This window comes from Alosa sapidissima, chromosome 19 (assembly GCF_018492685.1).
Source record: "Alosa sapidissima isolate fAloSap1 chromosome 19, fAloSap1.pri, whole genome shotgun sequence".
NCBI lineage: Eukaryota > Metazoa > Chordata > Actinopteri > Clupeiformes > Clupeidae > Alosa > Alosa sapidissima.
The window spans coordinates 4808639-4827913 of NC_055975.1; the positions used below are offsets into that span (position 1 = coordinate 4808639).

Genomic DNA, 19275 nt, shown 5'->3' on the forward strand with positions numbered 1-19275 from the left:
ATTTACGAGGCTCAATGTATCTCCACACTTCATTGGTAGACTTCCGAGGGCCCTGACATTTAAAACGAGACATTGAGAACTTTGAAAAAGCACTGGTAGTTTACTTACAAGACGATTTATACAGATAGTATCTTCACAAAGTTTAGCGTTTGCAGCCATCTTGAATTTAGTCACGATAAGTCGAGCAACGAGTAAGAATGAACAGGTATGATAAGGGATCAGATTCCAAAAATAATTCAGTGGAAATGCATGGATTCCAGTTGCTGCTACTGGAAGAAACTGGAATCCATGCATTTGGCTGCAAACGCTAAACTTCGTGAAGATACTGTCTGTATAAATCGTCTTGTAAGTAAACTACCAGTGCTTTTTCAAAGTTCTCAATGTCTCAATTTGAATGTCAGGGCCCTCGGATGTCTACCAATGAAGTGTGGAGATACATTGAGCCTCGTAAATGGGTGTAAAACAGTGATTTATTTGCATGGCTAGCCCGATGCCGAAGCACCACTATTGAAAAAGCTGTTGGTAGCATCGGCTAACTAGCGCCAGATTTTGGAGTGCAGGGGACAAGCCGAGATGGGCTATGAGACATACGTTCACACTCGGTATCATGTTTCAATACACTTTAGGTCAATATCACACCGGAATTCTCCTTTAATACCCCGTCTGGTACAAATATCAGTGTATGCTATTTGCACCCCTGTGCATTTATTCTGGCATATTGATCACACAATGTAATAATAATAAAAAAAAAAAAAAAAACAAGCAACATGTTTTTTTGGTGTTACGTGAGCAGAGGTCATACACTTTTTGCTAAATGCACTGGGGTATGATGTAACAAATATACAGTATACAGTAATACATATGAATGTAGTGGGATTGCAGTTCATTGGCTTTGAAGGAAGATGGAGATTTGATATTGCCCAACTGATACGATGGATGTATGTATCCATTATCTTGGCCTTGATCATTGTAACGTGGGGGCGTTGGCTCTGGGGTGCGCTGGTGCAGAATTTGGGAATTGTTTTCACTCACCTGGTATGCATTCGGATATAAGTGGGAGTGTGTTGTATTTCCTCGGTGTTCCTGGCCTAAGCCAGATAAACAAACCTATAAAGAATGTTCAGACGTGTCTGTGGGTTTCAGGGAAGAACACCTTGATATTCCTTTTCGCAGAATATAGAAGAATCTTTTCTTGAAATAGAATGGAACACCCATACATTTTCTTAGAAGAACCCATTACCGGCTCCTGGGTTGACAAATAGGCGGTCAGAGTCTGATGATCAAGTTTAGAAAAAAAAGGCACACTAAGGACGGTCCACGGAGATTTTGTTCATTTTTACGGCTCTTTCTTTCTATGGCTAGGCTATGAGCAAAATCTAGGGAATGGAATCCCATAATGTTACCACTTGCGGTCAAAACACCGTTTTGTTCATGCATTATTAACCTATGGTTAACCTACATAATAATTATTTTATTCATAAGAAGTGAAGTTTAGCTTGTAGCTTGAGATTCCAGACAAAAGCTACAAGGTAGGTACCGGTAATCAGCTCATTAGCTCAAATCAGTGGAGAACTACTTTGGGGGAAAAACTTTGGGGGAAAAGAGGGAAACAAATTAATCGAGAATTCGAAATCGAAATCAAAATTCCACTGGAGCTCCAAGCGTAGGCTTCACGCCGCATTACACCACTCAGCTCTCATAGTCAAGTTCAAGTTGTTTATTGTCATGTAGGCCTACTCATAAAAGAAATTATAAGTAACAAAATTATTGTGTTCAAGAGCCAGCTCAACTTTAAAGAGTAAATTAAAAGTAGGCTATTCATTAAAAAGGTAAATATTCTGTGTGTATGGGGGGGGGGGGGGGGGTATACCATGGAATGAGTGCTTGTGTGTCCACCGTGGTTTGTATAGAAATTAATATTAAGTGACACATAAAAGTAAAAGGGCAGTTTTTTTACGAACTCCTTGGAATGATTTGGAAAATTTGAGGAAGCTTGAACTATCAAATAGGATGGCGGCAGACAAATGGCCAGTGAATGAAAATCTGTCGGTAGCGGTAACTATGATTGTCACACACTTCATAGGCATTTTGCGCAAAGTTAAAAGCGGACCTGCGCTTATCCTGGACACCGGTATGTTTTGCACAAAGGCACGGGACATCACGTAGGCCTATCGTTCTCATGTTGGCCACAAACTTGTCTGTAACCCTGTGTGCCTCCACTGCATCGATTGCTCTTTTCTGCAGCTGTGCATAGAGCACATCTACACGGGGCATGATCTTGTAGAACAGGTCTAAAATGAATAAAAACTCGGGATCTAAGAGCATTCGAGAAAACCCTTTAGCCTCTCTAACTGAGATTGTATCAAAATGTCCAGATGTTTCAATTATTTTGAAACACTCCAAAATAAGCTTTTAAATCATTTCGGAGATCTTGTGAATAAAGCGGAGAAACCATAAAGATCCGAAGAAGACACGCACTGAGGATGCTGCTGACGCAGCCTTTTCCATCACCAGGTTCAATTGATGTGCATAGCAATTAGGGTACACGTCTTGCACTTTCTTACGCACTTCACCAGATGCTCCTCTCATGACACTAGCCCCATCAAATGTCTGTGCAATCAGCCTTACTTTATCTGTGTCACTCTCAGGTGAACAAACTCGTAAGCCTACACGATTTCGCACTTACACTGTAGCCCTCATCGAGTTGTGCTGCAATATTAGCTTTCCCCAGCATGGCTAATTTGCACAACTCAGATGCTAGCCTCAAGTTTTTTGCCTTCTCTAAAAATGTTTCATGTCACACACACCTACACTAGCCTACTCCAAACATCCCCTTGTCCCCAGAAGATCGGAAAAACAGGCATGGAAAACAGAACATTTTATTGCGTTTAGGACAACCAGAGCTTTTTATCAGACATATGGCCTACCACGAACGTGAAAATGTCTGATTAAATGACCGACTCTTGTCCTTTGTTTGTTGGTATACGATGTTAATGTCGGGCTGATCAGGTCCTAGGTCTTTGATAACTAATTCAACTACAAAATCAAGTCTTTCGAATGAGTTATTTCAGAGAAACTCCACACTATTGCACACACGCTGTTCACTTGGCATTTTTCAACTGTCTGTCTGACCTCACAAACCTCGTGCGGACTAATACAGTAGGCATACTACAGTACAGTAGGCATATTACAGTAAGTTCTGACGTCGGATAGGGTGGGCAGTGGCATGATCTGCCCACCCGACCTTCTACTAACCGCGCTCTAGCTGCAGTTCCATTATCGGTCGACAGATTTACATAGACAAACAGCAGGCGCTGAAATGTGACGTAGTAGGCCTACAACAACTATGGATATGATCAACGAGATCTTTGCGATCATTTCGAAATTTCTTTGCAAATCATACAAAAATGTAACATGATTGAGTACTTTGCCACAGATTACAATAATAAACAAACAACATTTTATTTATTGGATCTACTTTTCTAGTGGATGAATCATTAGTAGGGCTCTGCCCCTCCTGCCCAAGTGAACGAGCCACGTCTGCATAGGAGTAACCTGTTTTACAGACCCTTGCTTTGTCACTGACACTCACACATTCTATGCTGCTGTCATATACTCATTTTCCATTCTCTTTGTGTGTAGGTATGCTTTTTACTGCCAATGAAGATCCCAAAATGAACACATTGTACATACCAGTAAGTATTTAAGTGTCTTGTACTTGTATTTTTGACATTGAACTGTTTTTTTTTTCTCTAATGACTTTGGCCTCCAATGACTATCACCTCCCAAACATACAAGGAAGGAAGAGAGCAAGATACAATACTTATCTTCATGTTCATATGACGGCCCACCCATGGACTCCCTCCCCTGGGGCTTTCACTGTGAAACAGCTGAAGAACCACAAGACCTGATTACTCACCCTCATGTTGCCCATAGGCGTTTGTGCCAACCCCATGCCCTAATCGTACCGCTCCCTTGGACGTCACATTGATGATGGTGGTGTCAGCCAAGCTCCTTGTGCCTTTGCCACTATCATGGCTTTCTGGAAAGAATGTGTTGTGACACAATACAGCAGTGTGTTTGTGGATGGCACTGAGATGTTCATGCGTGACCATGGCAGATTACTTTCTCAGAATGCTATAGGTGGAGTTAGTGCTGAAATATGCAGAGAAATACCCCCTGACAAGCCTGTGCAGATACCAGTCTGGGAAGGTTAGAAATGGTGTCATTGTCAACAGTGAAGATGATCTGTAGGCCATGTGTATTCCATAGATGGACACTTGGTCAAAGGAATTGGCCTTGACAACGTTCACCCTAAAAAACTAATGTCATTCTGTTACACGAAAAGTCAAAAGCAGGTGTTTCATCGTGTTAGAAGATATTTATGAAAGGACATGCATGGGTCTACTAATGAGAGCATAATTCACTTTAGTGTGCCCAAGTTTTATTCTCCACAGTGCAAGGTTAATAAGGCCATACTACTGATTTTTTTTTTCCTTCACATGTCCCTTTTCAGTCGCTTATGTAAGCCTGGCTAAACACTGGAATGAAATGTAATGTTTCACAGTCTACCAAAAACACTCAAATACACTCAACAAATATGTCCTCCCAGGAAATGTGTGTTGGCCTACATGTGGAGGTCCTTCATGCTGATGATTGTTGATGTGGGGAACCCTGTGTGAATGTGGAGACCCAGTTCCCTCTCTGTTCTGGCCATTGCTCACTCACGGCTGTCCTCTGTGCCACCTCAGGCTCTCGGCCCTGCTCCGCGCTGGTGCTCCTTCCTGGACAACCTGACCGAGGAGCTGGAGGAGAACCCGGAGACCACTGTCTACGACGACTACAAGTTCGTCACCCGGAAAGACTTGGAAAACCTGGGTAATTTTTTGTTTTTAATTTGATTTCACTGAATCCATTTCTGTGTGGTCCTTCAGATTATGCGAAAATGGAAAATTACAAACTTGTCCTCATTGGCCCACAGAAAGCTCAGGCCTTTTCCACAAAAGCTGTCTTATAAGAGTGTGCTTCACTTTGAGATGGAATCCAATGCACTGCCTAGGGTAGTGTTCTGTGTGTTAGCCCGTTCCTTTACAGAGAGGTAAGAGGTCTCGCATAGCCGATTCTCCCAGGCATCTCCTGATGAATGGGTTATATTAGCCTCCACCAGACATTGGGTTACACCATCAGTAGAGGCTGAAATTTATGATGGCCTAGTCCCTAATACCCCCTTTTGTGGCCCACTGTGTGTAGTGGTGCCAGGTGCAGGAAAGAAATCCTGCTGGTTTAGGCGGCCTGCTGAAATTCGGCCCTCGCCGCCAGCAGCACACGCTGATACCATCTGCAGGCGGGAGGAAAGAGACACCTCCACACGTGAGACGAGGGAGATGAGGGAGGGCGGGAGGAAGGAAGGTGGGAAGCGTGGAGGAGATGGCGAAAGGCAGTAGTGCAGCCATCAGCAGAAAGGAGATGAGCTCCAATGACAGGCACATAGCATGGGAATGGAGTTGGGGCTGGGGGGTGGGGGGCCTGGAGGGAAGCCCCACCACAGCTGTGGAATGCTGGGATTGTATAACAGTAGGCGGAGGGGGAGGGATGTCTGTCTTTTTTCCCCTTCCTTTCCTCTTTGATCACACCAGCATTAGACACGCACACACACTCACTTGGTTTCCCCTTTTCTCTCTCTCACGCACAGAGGCACAGATATGTCCATACATACACACTCTTCACCATCCAGGCACTCATATTTATACACAAGACCTCAATGGGGCCAAAGACTGCGCTTTCTCGCGCTTCACTGAGGGACCTCTCTCCTCCGTCCACCCACTGGCCTCCCCTGACCTCTCTCAGAAAGTTATTGCAAGGGAAGCCTTAGTTAAACAGGACACTCTTAGTGACGTCATGAGGGTTCACTTGTTGGATATTCCTCTCTTCTGTTTAGTCTTGCGGAGCTCCTCAGGTTCTCATGGAAACAGTTTCATTTCCGGATAAAGGAAGCCCAGATGACCGTCTCGGGTGTAGTGTTTATGGCCCTGGTCAAAGTGTTTATTGGCTTTCCTTTTTTTTCTCTTTTTCTCGTTTCTACAAACGTTCTCGGGAGTGGTAGTTATGTCACAGCGTGAGTGAGCAGTCCAGAGTTTTGTCACACACAGGATGAGAGAATGCCGTGTCGCTCCGCAACAAAAAACCTGGTGGCAAACCAAGCAACACTGCCGGCTGGCGTCCCATGAAAAGCGAGGGCTTCTAGTGCTTTAGGCAGAGCGTGTGGGTTTTGGTCAGTCATTGTTCACTCCAAGTCTTCGACGGAGACCATTTAAGTCCACGCAAATCAAACTGTTTTCAGCCCTGTAGTCGCCGAGCGCGGGCGGACGTCAGTGGTATGCAGCCTTTTTGTTCCCATGGACTTTACCTGGATAAAGGCCGATTTTTATTTTTTTTTCCTTGGCTGATTCTGCTGTGCCTCGTTTGAGCTGTGGCGGCTCTGAAGGGGCCTGGCCCTGCCCCGCCCCCCCACCCTGTACATCAAGCCTCAGATGTGGTTGGTGAGTCATGGGCCAGGTATCGTGGTGCGTGAGAGGCCCTTGAGCGGAGACCTGCATGCCTGGGCTCCCATCGCTTTTTCATTTGCCTTTTTTTTTTTTTTTTTTTTTCGCTCGGAGGCAGCAGGAGCGATCTCCACCACCCGCCCCCCACCTACTTTGAAGCGTCCCCTCACATGCTTCGCAGACAGCGCCGATGCATCCAAGGCACACACACATACATCCAAGGCGTCCTGCGCAGGCTTCTCCGTTTGGCGCACTGCTAATTAGCGGGCCACCCAGGACCTTTCCCACACGCATCAGGCACGCTGCCAGACGCCTTTACGTAAGGGCCTTGTAAATCTTGAGGCCCCCGTTACAGGAAGTCACCCTTGGGGGAGTAGTGGTTTTCTTCACTCTCTCTCTCCCTCTCTCTCATTCACTCTCTCTCACATACATACACACACACATACACACTCTCCCCCTAATGGATCATCTGACCTCTCCAGCACAACGGGTGTGAGGCCAGCTGACAAAAAAAGAAAGTTGTGTGTGGCTCTCCAAAGAACCACATCCATGGCTTAGAGTCAGAGTTTTGTTCCACACACATAAAGTCAGGGTTGACCTAACTTGTTAAGAGGGATTTGGTGCTTTTTTAATTACAGGCGTCCTGCAAAAGGCATTACTCTCCCGTCAAATCCAGTGAAAAAGCACAATGACTTATGGCCTCACATTTCAATTAGCCGTTCAGTTGTTCCAATGTACATGCACATGTATGGCGGTTGCGCAACTCATGGCATTTGTCAGCTTTGTGCTGTGCCCTCAATGCTTCTTTGCGCTTACTTGGTTTCTTATGTGATCAACCCATCCATGTGGGGACCAATTCATTTCACTGAGGTTTTGATTTGGATGAATTCTTGCAAATGGCCATACATTTGCTCAATATGCTGGAACTATCTTTGGTGGAGATAGTTGTGGTGTCTCTGTCTGTGTCTGCGTGTGGTGCAGCTAACTGTCCTCTGATAAACCCTGTAGGTCTCACCCATCTGATTGGCACACCCCTCCTGCGTGCCTACATGCATGGCTTCTTTATGGACATCCGCCTCTACCATAAGGTATGTGAAGGTGTGCCTGTGCCTGTCTGTGAAAGTGTCTGGAATGCCAAACATTTAATTCACTCTATCTTCACTGTCAGTGTCAGTATGGAGCAGTTGCATAAATCTTCATCACGTTTTAATGAGCTACTGATATTAATCTGTAGGAAATGTTTGTCTTTTTTCCTACCAGGCATGCCCTATGTGTCTCATAACAGTGTTCTCTCTTTCAAAATGCAAAAACACATTGCTACATAACACTGATTGCTAGTTACAACATGCTGTCATATCATATGTTCTGAAGTTGGGAAACAGCCTGAAAGAACCCTGCCATGCTTTTCCATCAGGTCAAGACGATGGTGAATCCATTTGCCTATGATGAGTATCGCAAGGACAAGATCCGACAGAAGATTGATGAATCAAGGACCCAGCGGGTGCAGCTGAAGGTGTGGCCCTGTACACTGTGTCCTTTTATGCCTTATGGTTATTATCTTATATTTATGGAGATACTTTGCTCAAGGCCTGCATCAGGGATGCTGGAACTCATTTTGACTTGGGCGGACTGAGGTAGCCTAGGGGGGGTGGCACATAAGAAGTGAAAATTTGCAGAGAAAATGTTCTGCCTTTTAAAAACAGGTGTAGCCTAATCCAAATCGCGCTTAAGTCCGTCAAATAGAAAAACTTTCAGAGACATCAGAATCAGTAGGACACCAGTTTTGTTTCATTGTACCAGACCTATGTCAAAAGCAACATTAAATAAATGGTGCTCTAAGCAATGTTACACAGTTCCTAAGCTAAAACATTTTTTGTCACATACAGCAAACGTCACTTCACCATCCGCTAGCTGCGTGTGCCATGTATACACTGTAAAAAACATGGTCTCTGTGGACAGCCCAGGCTCCACAAATAGCAACAAAAACAACTTGGTCCAGCCTGGACCATAAAAACATAACACATTGTTCCAGCAAACAAATTGACAAATTAAAACTCTCCTAAACGTGCTAGCTTTCTGTTTTGTTTGAACGTCAACAGAAGTGACGTTACCCAACATCGCTTAGAGCACCTTTAACTTTTGTTTGCTTTTTGATGTCTTACTTTCACGTCATTCAAAGTGGGCTGCAAACACAAATATTTTTAAATGGATTAGAACTACTGCATTAGCATATATCTCTGGTTGTTGACAGAAGCTGCCCAAGGTGAACAAGGAGCTGGCCTTGAAGCTCATGGACGAGGGAGAGGACGAGGCCCTGCTCAAGTCCAGGAAGAAGGCGGCCAAGGTGGGACAATGATGCACAAGGACACAGACACATTTATAAAGAAATATATTTATTTGTGCCGGTGTGTTTAATGTCTCGGTGTAACTGTCGGTGTGTAATGCTAAAGGGCTTCAAGCCCAAACCTCTGTGAAGAGGAGAGATGCCACAAATTGAAGCAGATGCTTTGACCTGTGATTAGGGTGACGTTCCTCTGTAATCCACGTTCACCTTCCTCTTTTGACTCTCTTATTTCCCCAGGGCTCCACCAGCCTGCTCAGTGACGACCGCTTCAAGGTGATGTTCGAGAACCCCGACTACCAGGTGGACGAGGAGAGTGAGGAGTACCGCCTGCTCAACCCGCTCGTCTCCAAGGTCAGCCAGAAGAGGAAGAAGAAGCTGAAGATGCTGGCCGAGATGGAGGCTGAGGAAGAGGTGAGGTGGCCGACAAGTCTGAGGTTCACTACTGAGGCTAATAGCTAAGGCACCAGACACTGGTTTAGAACATCTAAAGTCCTTTACAGGCAGGCTAGACCAGGCATGTAACTGATGCGCTCAGTCCCGCTTGCAGAGCATCTGCCGCAACAATTAGCTTCCACTATCAGTGGAAGTGGCTACACTGGATGGCTTGTGAAAACGGCTTGTACATTCCAAACAAATAGACCAGTCTTCTAGAACATGCTTTACGCTCCGCTAATGGAGCGCTTCAGTTGCGCACCCGGTGTAGCCTGCCTGTTAGCCAAAGTAAGTCTCAAAACCGTGCACTTTCTCCTAGTCGCTTGGCTGGCAGATGTGAATATAGAGACTGGAATTTGGTGTCTTTCCCCCAACCACAGAAGAAGGCCCAGCAGGAGGAGGAAGAGGAGCCGGAGGGCCGCGGCAGCTCCGACGAGGATACCTCGGACGACGATGACGACAAGAGCTGGGTGGCCGAGGTGCGCGAGCAGCGCCGCCTCCTGCATTTCGAGAGGCGCCAGCTCCAGGACCAGCAGCGGCAGGACGGCCGGCGACAGGACCGAGACGCTGACCTCCGGTCCGGCGCCGCGGCTGCCCAGCAGGGCCTGTCCCAGAGGCAGACCCAGCCGCAGAGCCAGCCACGCTTCTACCAGATCAAAGCTGGAGAAGAGTTCCGCAGCTTTGGCGACGTGGCGCGCAAGCAGAAACTCCAGAAGTGAGTAGTGGCGCTCACTGGATGGTCTGTCTGGCTATGTGGAGTCAAATGTAGTAGCCACTGAGGATTGCATGCAAGAAGTTGTGTAAGAGTACAGTCCTGAGGTTAGTGTGTATTCAGACTCTCTGGGAGGACCAGACAATAGTCTGGCTTTATGACCTGGCTGGTATCAGCTTCCCCTATACTGAGACTTCTGTGTTAGCCGTTTCCAAATGATTTGCCTGAGCGAGATAAGCTGCAGGACCCAGCCAGTAGCCTACAGCAGCATACCATTTGCCCCTGATAAACCTTTAATCATTCTCCTAATGCTGCTCTGACCCTGTGCCAAAGATTATGGGGCAATTTGAGAGGCATTTTGGCTGGCAGTGCCCCCACCCCTCTACTGCTCCCTCAGTAGTTGAGCAGCGTCATTGATTAAAGATTATACCCTAATGACCAGAGCGCTCTTGCCAGACTGTCCATTTCCTCCGCATTCCCTTTGGCCTAGTGCCTGTGCCTGTCCATCTGGCCGTCTTTGTTGGACTCTGGAATGCCAGAGTGGCGGGGGCTTGTGAAACATCCTATTGGTTAATTGACAGGTGACACATGCTGGAGCCAGGAAGAGGAGAAGGCCCCTTGGAAGAGGCCCAAATATAGATGGGAGCCTGTCGTAGGGGTTGCCCCTGTTGGGTCAGTCACCCACCCCACCCCACCCCACCCCACCCCACGCTACACACAGAGGGCTGGTCTTTGGTGATCTATGAGAGAGGGGGGGTTAGGCTCATAAGCTTGGAGAGACACTGCCTGCTGTGCTGATCTGTCTCTGCGATGAGCCAGAGGTTGCTCAGGGTTTAAAGTCTGGAATGTTCCCTGTTGGATTGGTCTTGCACCACTCTGTGAAAACTATCAGAGGCAGATAGCTGAGGCTCCGAACCATCTCCTTCTCTCTGTTACCCTTTGACTCTGACCCGTGCAGATCCAAGTTGTGGTGTGAGATGGTGGCGTGACTTATTAAAGCTTGTGTGGGATTGTTAAAGAAAGGATGTGAATGCCTCATGCACTAATGGAAATGTTTGTTTAAAGAGGGGTTTTCCCATTACTTCCAATTATATCTGTGTGTGTGTGCGTGCGTGTTTGTAACAGGGCCACCCTGGAGGAGCGTCTGAGGTTGGATGAGAGTTCGGGCATGTCCAACCTTGCTGACTCGGCGGTCGGCAGCAAGCAGCTCACGTTCACACTTCAAAAGGTAAGTGGTGGAGCCCCCCAGTGCAGCAGTGCATTGTATCCCTGATCACAACTTGTCTGGATACATGTGCACAGTGTTCACACTACATCATGAGTCCCGCTAAGAACCTTTGACACCTATGCATGATGTGGCTATGTATGTCTGGGTCTCCATATTTGGTAGTTGTAGATGTCTTTTACAGACTGGCCAATAGCAGATCGTTTCCTTCAAGAGTTAGTCAGCAAAGGTGATCACAGCCAGCAGGATGATTAATAATTCATGAAGAGGACTGCTGTTGTGCCCTATTTTCATAAGCCTTCAGGGGAAGTCAGAGATGCAGTGTGCAAGGGCTTACTGAAAACCCACATCAGCTATATTAAGCATGAATAAAAAACAACAGAATAAATCACAGTATAATACAATATATCTGGAGGATAATGACATTCTGTCATAGAAATGTAAATGAGTCCTTTACAAGTTAATTGTGAAATATTGGCCTTTCTTGGCACTCTCTTTACATCAGTTTAATTTCTTTAAATGTTTAGCTTCTGCTTCAGGGTAGACGCTAGTGCGAGTTCCCAGAAATGTTGGCTGGGGGTTGCCGTAGTCATGACTACATGGTTAACTGCAAGCTGATCAAGGGTTATCAGCAGTCATATTCTAGGCTGAAAGCAGCTGTGCAAATGAGACTTTCAACAGCTAAAGACAGAGTAGTGGGACATGCCAAGGGAGTTTATCAACATGACAGAATGGATCAGGTCACCGCAGTGCAGTGCACACCACCAAAAGCAAGGTCACACCACCAAAGCTGGGTCATGATGATTAAAGTTATATTCAGCTTAGTTGCCATATATCATTTCTATCATTTCTACTGGCCAGCCAATCGACTAATATTTCAACTGACCAATAGTGTTTTTTTAATCCCAGAGTACATATCCCTTGCTGAATTTGCAGAGTGAAGAGTGTGGTTTGTCCCCTACAAACACGCACACACGCCGCATATACTGTCCACCCCCTCTGGCCACATTTTGACCCTCGTCTCTGTTCATCCTTTTCCTCTTGCTGTCATCCTCTAGTGGCCGCCTCCTTTCCTCTCTCCCACCTCTCCTCCCTCTCTCATGGGAGTGTGCAGATGGCCCGAGCACTGAGTGGGTGAAAGAGGTCACTCTGGGTCGAGTGTGGGAAAGCAGGAGCTCACACTCCTCTCTCTCTCTCTCTCTCTCTCTCTCCCACTTTCTATCTCTCACACTCTCACTCTTTGCATCCAACAGTTTGGGATTCTGCTGACCCTCCATTTGTTGACCAAGAATGCTGCTGGTCTGCAGCATTCTTTTCTCTCTCCCCCTCTGTTCTCTCCTCTGTCACTCATTTATCTCTGTCTCTCTCTCTCTGTCTCTGTCTCTCTCCCCTTTTCTGGCACACTGTGCGTTCTCGCTCCTGAACTGAGGCTGGGGAAGGAGGCTCACAGGCGAATGGCGCGTCTGGCTGCCTTTTTCCCTGAACTAGCCAGGAATGTCACCGAAAATGTCATGTTTGCGTTAATCCAGATGATCCCTTTCATAATCCCCCACGCATCCTTGGCCCGGCTCTCCATCGGGTTTAAGGCCAAACAGAGGTTGAGGTCAGTGCCACAGACAAGTGGCTCCCCTCTGCCTGGGAGGTCCATGCCGGCTTTGCAGGGTGACAGTGTTCCCCAACGCCTGGCTCCACACAGCAGTTAAATCGGCAGGGCAATTATGGGTGTAAGAATAGAAGCCACCAGATTGTGTCGACTTTTGAGGACCACCCCGTCTCCAGGATGTTCGGCCACGTTATGTTTGGATTACTTCTGGTCTGGATGGTATTCTATATGAAACATGTGTACACACGCACACACACACACACACACACACACACTTTTAAGACGTCTTATCCTGAAAACAAGCAAATTTGTCTGCCAGTGTGTTGAGTAAATATGTCTTGATAAGACTCCTTAACCCTTAGAACCCGATTGACGCAAAGTGCGTCAAAAAACACACCCTTTATTCTCTGTTAAATTGCTCCGGATCTGTTCATCGCAGCGAGATGAAACCTTTATTGCATGACAGAGCAGAAGTGGGGCTTTCCAAAGAGACTACACACTTGTCTGTACGATCAAGTATAAAAATAAAAAAAAATCATGAAATTAAATCAAATTGCAACATATTTACAGTCTATACTTCTCTGCGTTCACCTGTGCACCCATTACTCTCGTTTGAATTACTCGCGAACCCGTGATCGCATAGATATGGCAAGCATATCAGATGAAAGAGGAGACACAGGGCTATCCATTGGTACCATGTATATCGATCCTTCTGGCTTATAAAAACAGACGAAGTGACTGCAAAATAATAACGCAATAATAACACAAACCAACGCTGCACACCCATTACTCTCGTTTGAATCACTCGCGGACCCGTGATCGGATAGATATGGCACGCATGTCAGATGAAAGAGGAGACTCAGAGCTATCATTTGATACCAAGTACATCCTTCTGGGTTATAAAACAAACGAAGTGACAGCAAAATAATAACTTCATATTGCTGGACTTACCCCACGTTTTTGTCTGTTTTTGTGGCAAAGCATAATCCAATGCTATCGTGTGTTTCTCTATAGCAAAGCATGTTCATAATCCGGTTTTGAGATCCTAGCAAATTCCTGCATGGCATCCAATTCAAGGCTCATTGCATCCAAATTTGTTTAACAAAGAAACCGCTTTTTTGCCTTTACTTTGTTCATGGCAATCCAGTAAAAAGTTGAGAATCATTATGAGTGCATACACCATAGACACGCTGGCTAACACGCAACCTCGTGTCAAATCAGGTCAGATCAGTTTGTGTCACAGATATGGAGCGCAGAAAGGTCATTTAAATCACTAAATAAATAAATGGCATTTATTTCTGTAAATCACACACCACATATTTCTGTAAATTGCTCAGCCCCAGAGTATCCCTCCAACATGGCAATTATATTGCCCGTTTCAGGACAGTCTGCCCTACACACACATGAAATGCATGTAGAGCTATGAGCTTGCTGTGGTGAGATACATGTCGAAATATAAGAATTTTTATAATAAGCTTTTCATGTTTTAATTCTTTAAAAATAAAATCAATGCTAGTATTAATACATGAAATGATGGCAGATCTGTATAGCCTAGACTCTGCTGAAAAAAACTATATATAATATGTGTGTGTGGCACTTACAATGACCAGAATAAATCCTTATGAATAAAGGTAGTGAAAATGCCCTAAAAACAGCTTGGGGTTCTAAGGGTTAAAATAAGTCAAAGTCTTTTTAAATTAAGTCAAAATAATATTTCGAGAGACTGCTAGGTAAGTCTCATACTAAAAACAATGTTATATAAGATTAATAACTCTTGGTTAGATTTTATTTTTTTGCAGTGCAAGCTTTTCTTTGGTCGGCCATGACTTACTGACACAAAAGCATAAGCAGTTGTCAGCAGACAACTCTTCCAACGTGGTAGTGCAGTGCAAGCGACAGCACACATAACTTGACAAAAGCACCCCTCATTTTTGCTGTTTTTTTATTTCTTCAACTCCACTTGAGCCAACTCCATGAGTTGGCTTTGGAATCTCTCAAACAGACAAAATATCGTAATTGTTCACACCAGTATTTAGGCAACATTCACACTATTCTGTTTTCATTTTAAAACATGGTTTCAGTTCAAATACACTCACGATCCAATTTCTGGATCTTGTCTGCGTGGTAGGCGGGGACACCTGAAGCATAGATCAGCCTGAAGCGTATATCACATGACCATTTGCACAAATCACATGACCATTCACACAATTGGAAGACCTAGATCTCCCATGGTTGTCCCCAGACTTGTAGCGCAGGGCATGTCTCCGTCCACTAGACCAGGAACGAGGACAGACCAGTGGAAAACGTCCATGCAAAACTAGTGTTTTATATTCGACTAAATGACCCACTCTCTCTCTCTCTCCCTCCCTCCCTCCCACTCTCTCTCTCTCTCTCTCTCGCTCGCTCTCTCTCTCTCTCTCTCCCTCTCTCCTTTTCTCCCTCACTGTGTGTTAGTCTGAGAAGCAGCGCTCCCAGCAGAAGGCGGAGAGGGACCACCACGAGGAGAGGAGGAAAGTGAGGCGATCTGCAGGACACCTGCAGACAGGAGGCCGAGGCTGGGGTGGCGGTAGAGGCCGAGGAGGAGGAGGAGGAAGAGGCCGAGGAGGAGGAAGAGGCCGAGGCCGCAGTGGAGGCCGCGGAGGAGGCAGAGGCCGCTTCTGATTTCCCTCACAGGCCACTGGGAAGCTCACCAGTGGAGGACTGCTTTTATAAGGAAGAAACCCTGGTGGAATGCAGGCGAATGGTCATCTTCACATGACCAAAAGACTATTTCATAGTTTTTTTTTTTACAAATCATGAGGAGAACATCAGAAGTAACACAACAAAAGTTTGTGTGTGTGTGTGTGTGTTTCAGAGAGAGAGAGAGAGAGAAAGAGAGAGAGAATCCTGAAGTACACAGAGTGTAACCCACTACTCCGGTTGTGTCCTCAGAAGTGTATCTGTCCGTGAAGCAGCCTTCAGCTTGTATTTTTCCTTTCCGATGTCCTTCAGGGCAGACTAAACAGGAGATTGTGTACTATATTGGAATATAAGCATTTTTAATCAAAAATTGTGGTCCCTCATTCTTTGGGTGTATATGTCTAGAACTGTGGGTAGGAAAGAGATGTCCTTTAAGTATACGCCAGAACTGGCAGAGTTCAAGACTTGGTGCTAAAGAGTGGGGCGGGCAGAAATACATTTGTGCGCAGTCCCACACAATATGTTTCAAATAGAGTGAACAGTTTGTTTTGTTTTTTTCTTCAAATACAAAACTTTATTCGTAGCCAGTAATAACCCATGGTTTACATAAACAGGTGCAAGGTCAGTGGTTTTTAAGCATGGGAGTGGGCAGGAGCAAGACCCTGTGCATGTCCACCTGCAGGATACTGCGGGCAGGAATGGGACAAAACTTGAAAGATGAGGGTGGGAGCGGGACTAAATATTATTCGTGCAACAGGGGCTGGGCTGGAAAGTCCATCCAGTGCAAGCCTCTACCTGGAAGACATTTCTGCTTAACTCGCCATGCTTATGCTCATAACATACAAGTTCAGTAGTTCAGGGGCAAACATGATAAAAACAAGTTTTCTCACTCATGACTGTGTGGGAGAGGGATTTTTCTTGACAAACAACAGTTTTGTTCATGTTGCAGTTACCCACCATCAGACATGTTAGCCCACCCACCCAACCCCCAACCCCCTGAGCAGCGTGGAAATGGAGAGCGAAGGCAAATGAGGCCCAAATTCTTGGAATGAGTCGTCCTCTCCCCTCACCCTCCTCCTCTCTCCCAACAGCCCCTGGCTGCAGAGGCCCCGTTGTCCTCTCAGACAGAGCTGTGCTCTTATGGCACCATGGTGCAGCATATCCTGCTCCCCCTTCCCAGGCCTCCCTGACACCTTGAAGGCAATGACACATTTACTTAGCAGAGAAAGCAGCCTCGTCCATTCAACTGCCCTGTCATTGTCAGTCCTATGCTACCTTCTGGGGGATTTCTTCTTTTGTTCTTTATAGACTGGGGGGTTCCTGAGGGTAGATCTTTATAATGGCAGCGTAGAGAAGTTAAGGCACGATTTCTAGTCTAGAGACGAGCTGCTCAATAGGCTGCAATAGCTCACTGCACTATCTACTACCAAAATATCAACATTCCATAGGTTCCAGATTATCAGTTTTATCTTAAGCATGATCTCAAACTATTTGGAACCGTTTGCAGAGGTTAACATGTCTTTCACGCTACTCGACTTTGGTGCTCAAAGGATATAAGGGCTGATGACAAGTACAACAAACCAGTATTGACTGTACATGTGGAGGCTAAACTTTTTTTAGTTAGGTCCAGCCTAGACCAGAGTGATAAACAGACCAATGAAAATGTCAGCACCAAACTGATGCAGAAACTTAAGGGAGGTCTACCAAAGTGATCATAGATGATAATTTGATCTCTTTAAATTGAGTTATGGGACAACACAGAAAGTGTTGTCCAATGGGTAAGAAAGAAGAACTAATTTGAAGAGTGGAATCCATTTTGCAACTGACTTGTGTCAAGATTTCAGATAATGAACTATGGGATATGGCCCAACAAGGTTGGGTAATTCAAATGAAATGGTTGTCAAGTCTTCATAAATGACACCTTTGTGGTGCAAAAATGGCCAGTTGTGGCCTCTAAAGGGCCAGTGCATGGCCATTCACAACAAAAGACATCAATGTGTGTAGAGGGAGTGGGTGGCTCCCTGACAACAATGGCTGAAACAAACCAGTCAGGTCCAGTCTTGACCAGCACGGAAGACATGGCAGAGAGTTGGGGGCTGGTCTTTACGGGACTCCATTTGGCAAGCCAGTGTTTCCTAACTTCTCAACCTGTCATAGATCATCAGTGGTGGGGGCCAAGTCATCCAGCAGTGTGTAGCAGGAAGTAAGGAGGGTGGGGGAAGGAGATGTGAGCTTCTGAAGTGTTTGCTGGGAGGTGTCTTGTCTCAGCTCTTTGTGAATAAACTTAAACGTATGTGTGTGTGTGCACATATAGGAGTAATGTAGGTCTGGTTTCCTGTTCTGCTAGCTCACAAAAGAAATTGCCAAAGGCAGTGTGAAGAAAATAAACAGACATGTCTCTTAACAAGGCTGAAATTTCCTTTAATGTGCCCATGTACTTAGAAACCAACACAGCCCTGAGCTAGTGGCTTTCTTTCTTCACGACAGGAAAGAAAAGGTTTCCTCATCAGTGGGTGAGTCCCTGGTGTTCCGATTCTGTGATGGGTAATTCCGGTGTTTTGTGTTTGGGGAGAAAAAGTGTGCCATGCTCCTAGAAATCCCATCGAGTGCCTGACCTACTTCAAGTGTCCCAGATCTCCCATCACCATGACAATTGCGTCGCTGGAAATTGTTCTCCAGCCCAACAGAGCAGACCTTACATGTGTGAGGTCTTGCCACCAACTGTAGCTTGGAAATTTGGTGGACCAATGAAAGAGCACTCTGGAATTAAGATGTTACATAACTGAAAATGGTGTAATACGTTCGTTCACTCTCCACACGCCCTGTCACAATATCGGAAGTAGGCTTTTTCTTCTGATTCTGAACTGATTTGGGTTGGGTTGCCCCATTTTTTTATTACATCCAAAAAGATGGGGCAATATGGTGTGACATTTTTCAGTGTCACATTTTTGTCCATTCATGGTCTTGTTTCTTAGTGTTAGAAACACTAGCTTCAGTGAACTGCACAGTGTAGGTTCATTTGGGCCCAAATTCGGGGCATAAATAGGTCAGTGGATGTTTGATGAAGTAAGCCGGCTCACCAGCCAGCCTTTGGATTCAGCACATGTACTCATATTTAAATATGTTTGACATTTTGCATTTGGGGTTGAAGGGCTTGAGAACAGCAGATGGTCACACATACAAATCCTCAACTTGAACATGAGCTTTTCAAATGGACCCCTGACCTCATGGACAGATCATACGTCAAGTGAGGCGGAAGGAGGGGATGAGCAGACGACTTAACGACGGTCAGAGGAATACAAACAAATGTTTGTCTTCAGCATTTTTTTTTTGGTCAGGGTACACAGTATACTGTGTTGTCTGCTTCCAATTTCCACAGATTTAAATTAAACCAGGTAATATAATAATAACTTAACCTTGCACTAAGATTGTATATGTTCAGAATTCCCTCAGCTTGATGGCTTTCTAGGTCAGGCCTGTTGTGTTTAGAAAAAAAAAAAAAAAAAAACTCATATTACTTGAATATAGTATCTTGCACTGAGATCCCTTTGTAGCTTCTCAAATGTCAGCAGCAGTACTGTGTACATACAATATGTACCAAGCTTCATGTGCAGGCTATCTTACTGTGTAGCTAAAGGCCCAGTTAGACAATTATCAGCTTAACATGTTTAAAAAAGTGTAACAGTTACGGTCCGTATCAATGAGCACATAGTGTCCCCTACAGCCCCGGTGCCCTAT

General features: G+C 45.5%; 1 protein-coding gene across 2 annotated transcripts in view; it reads left to right on the forward strand.

The window, feature by feature from the left end:
* Positions 1 to 19275, forward strand: part of nol10 (nucleolar protein 10) — a 58680-nt gene that overhangs the window by 16787 nt on the left and 22618 nt on the right. Inside the window, exons 13-21 of one of the 2 annotated variants that reach the window (XR_006025533.1) lie at positions 3643 to 3695; positions 4752 to 4878; positions 7551 to 7630; positions 7957 to 8055; positions 8794 to 8886; positions 9124 to 9297; positions 9699 to 10033; positions 11156 to 11258; positions 15313 to 15705. Coding sequence is in view for 1 of the 2 variants with exons in the window: in XM_042073072.1 (XP_041929006.1) it covers positions 3643 to 3695; positions 4752 to 4878; positions 7551 to 7630; positions 7957 to 8055; positions 8794 to 8886; positions 9124 to 9297; positions 9699 to 10033; positions 11156 to 11258; positions 15313 to 15519 (1271 nt within the window). In the remaining variant the exon portion in view is untranslated. Of the gene's footprint in view, positions 1 to 3642; positions 3696 to 4751; positions 4879 to 7550; positions 7631 to 7956; positions 8056 to 8793; positions 8887 to 9123; positions 9298 to 9698; positions 10034 to 11155; positions 11259 to 15312; positions 15908 to 19275 lie in introns of those variants that run through there. The other variant, XM_042073072.1, reaches the window with a different exon arrangement.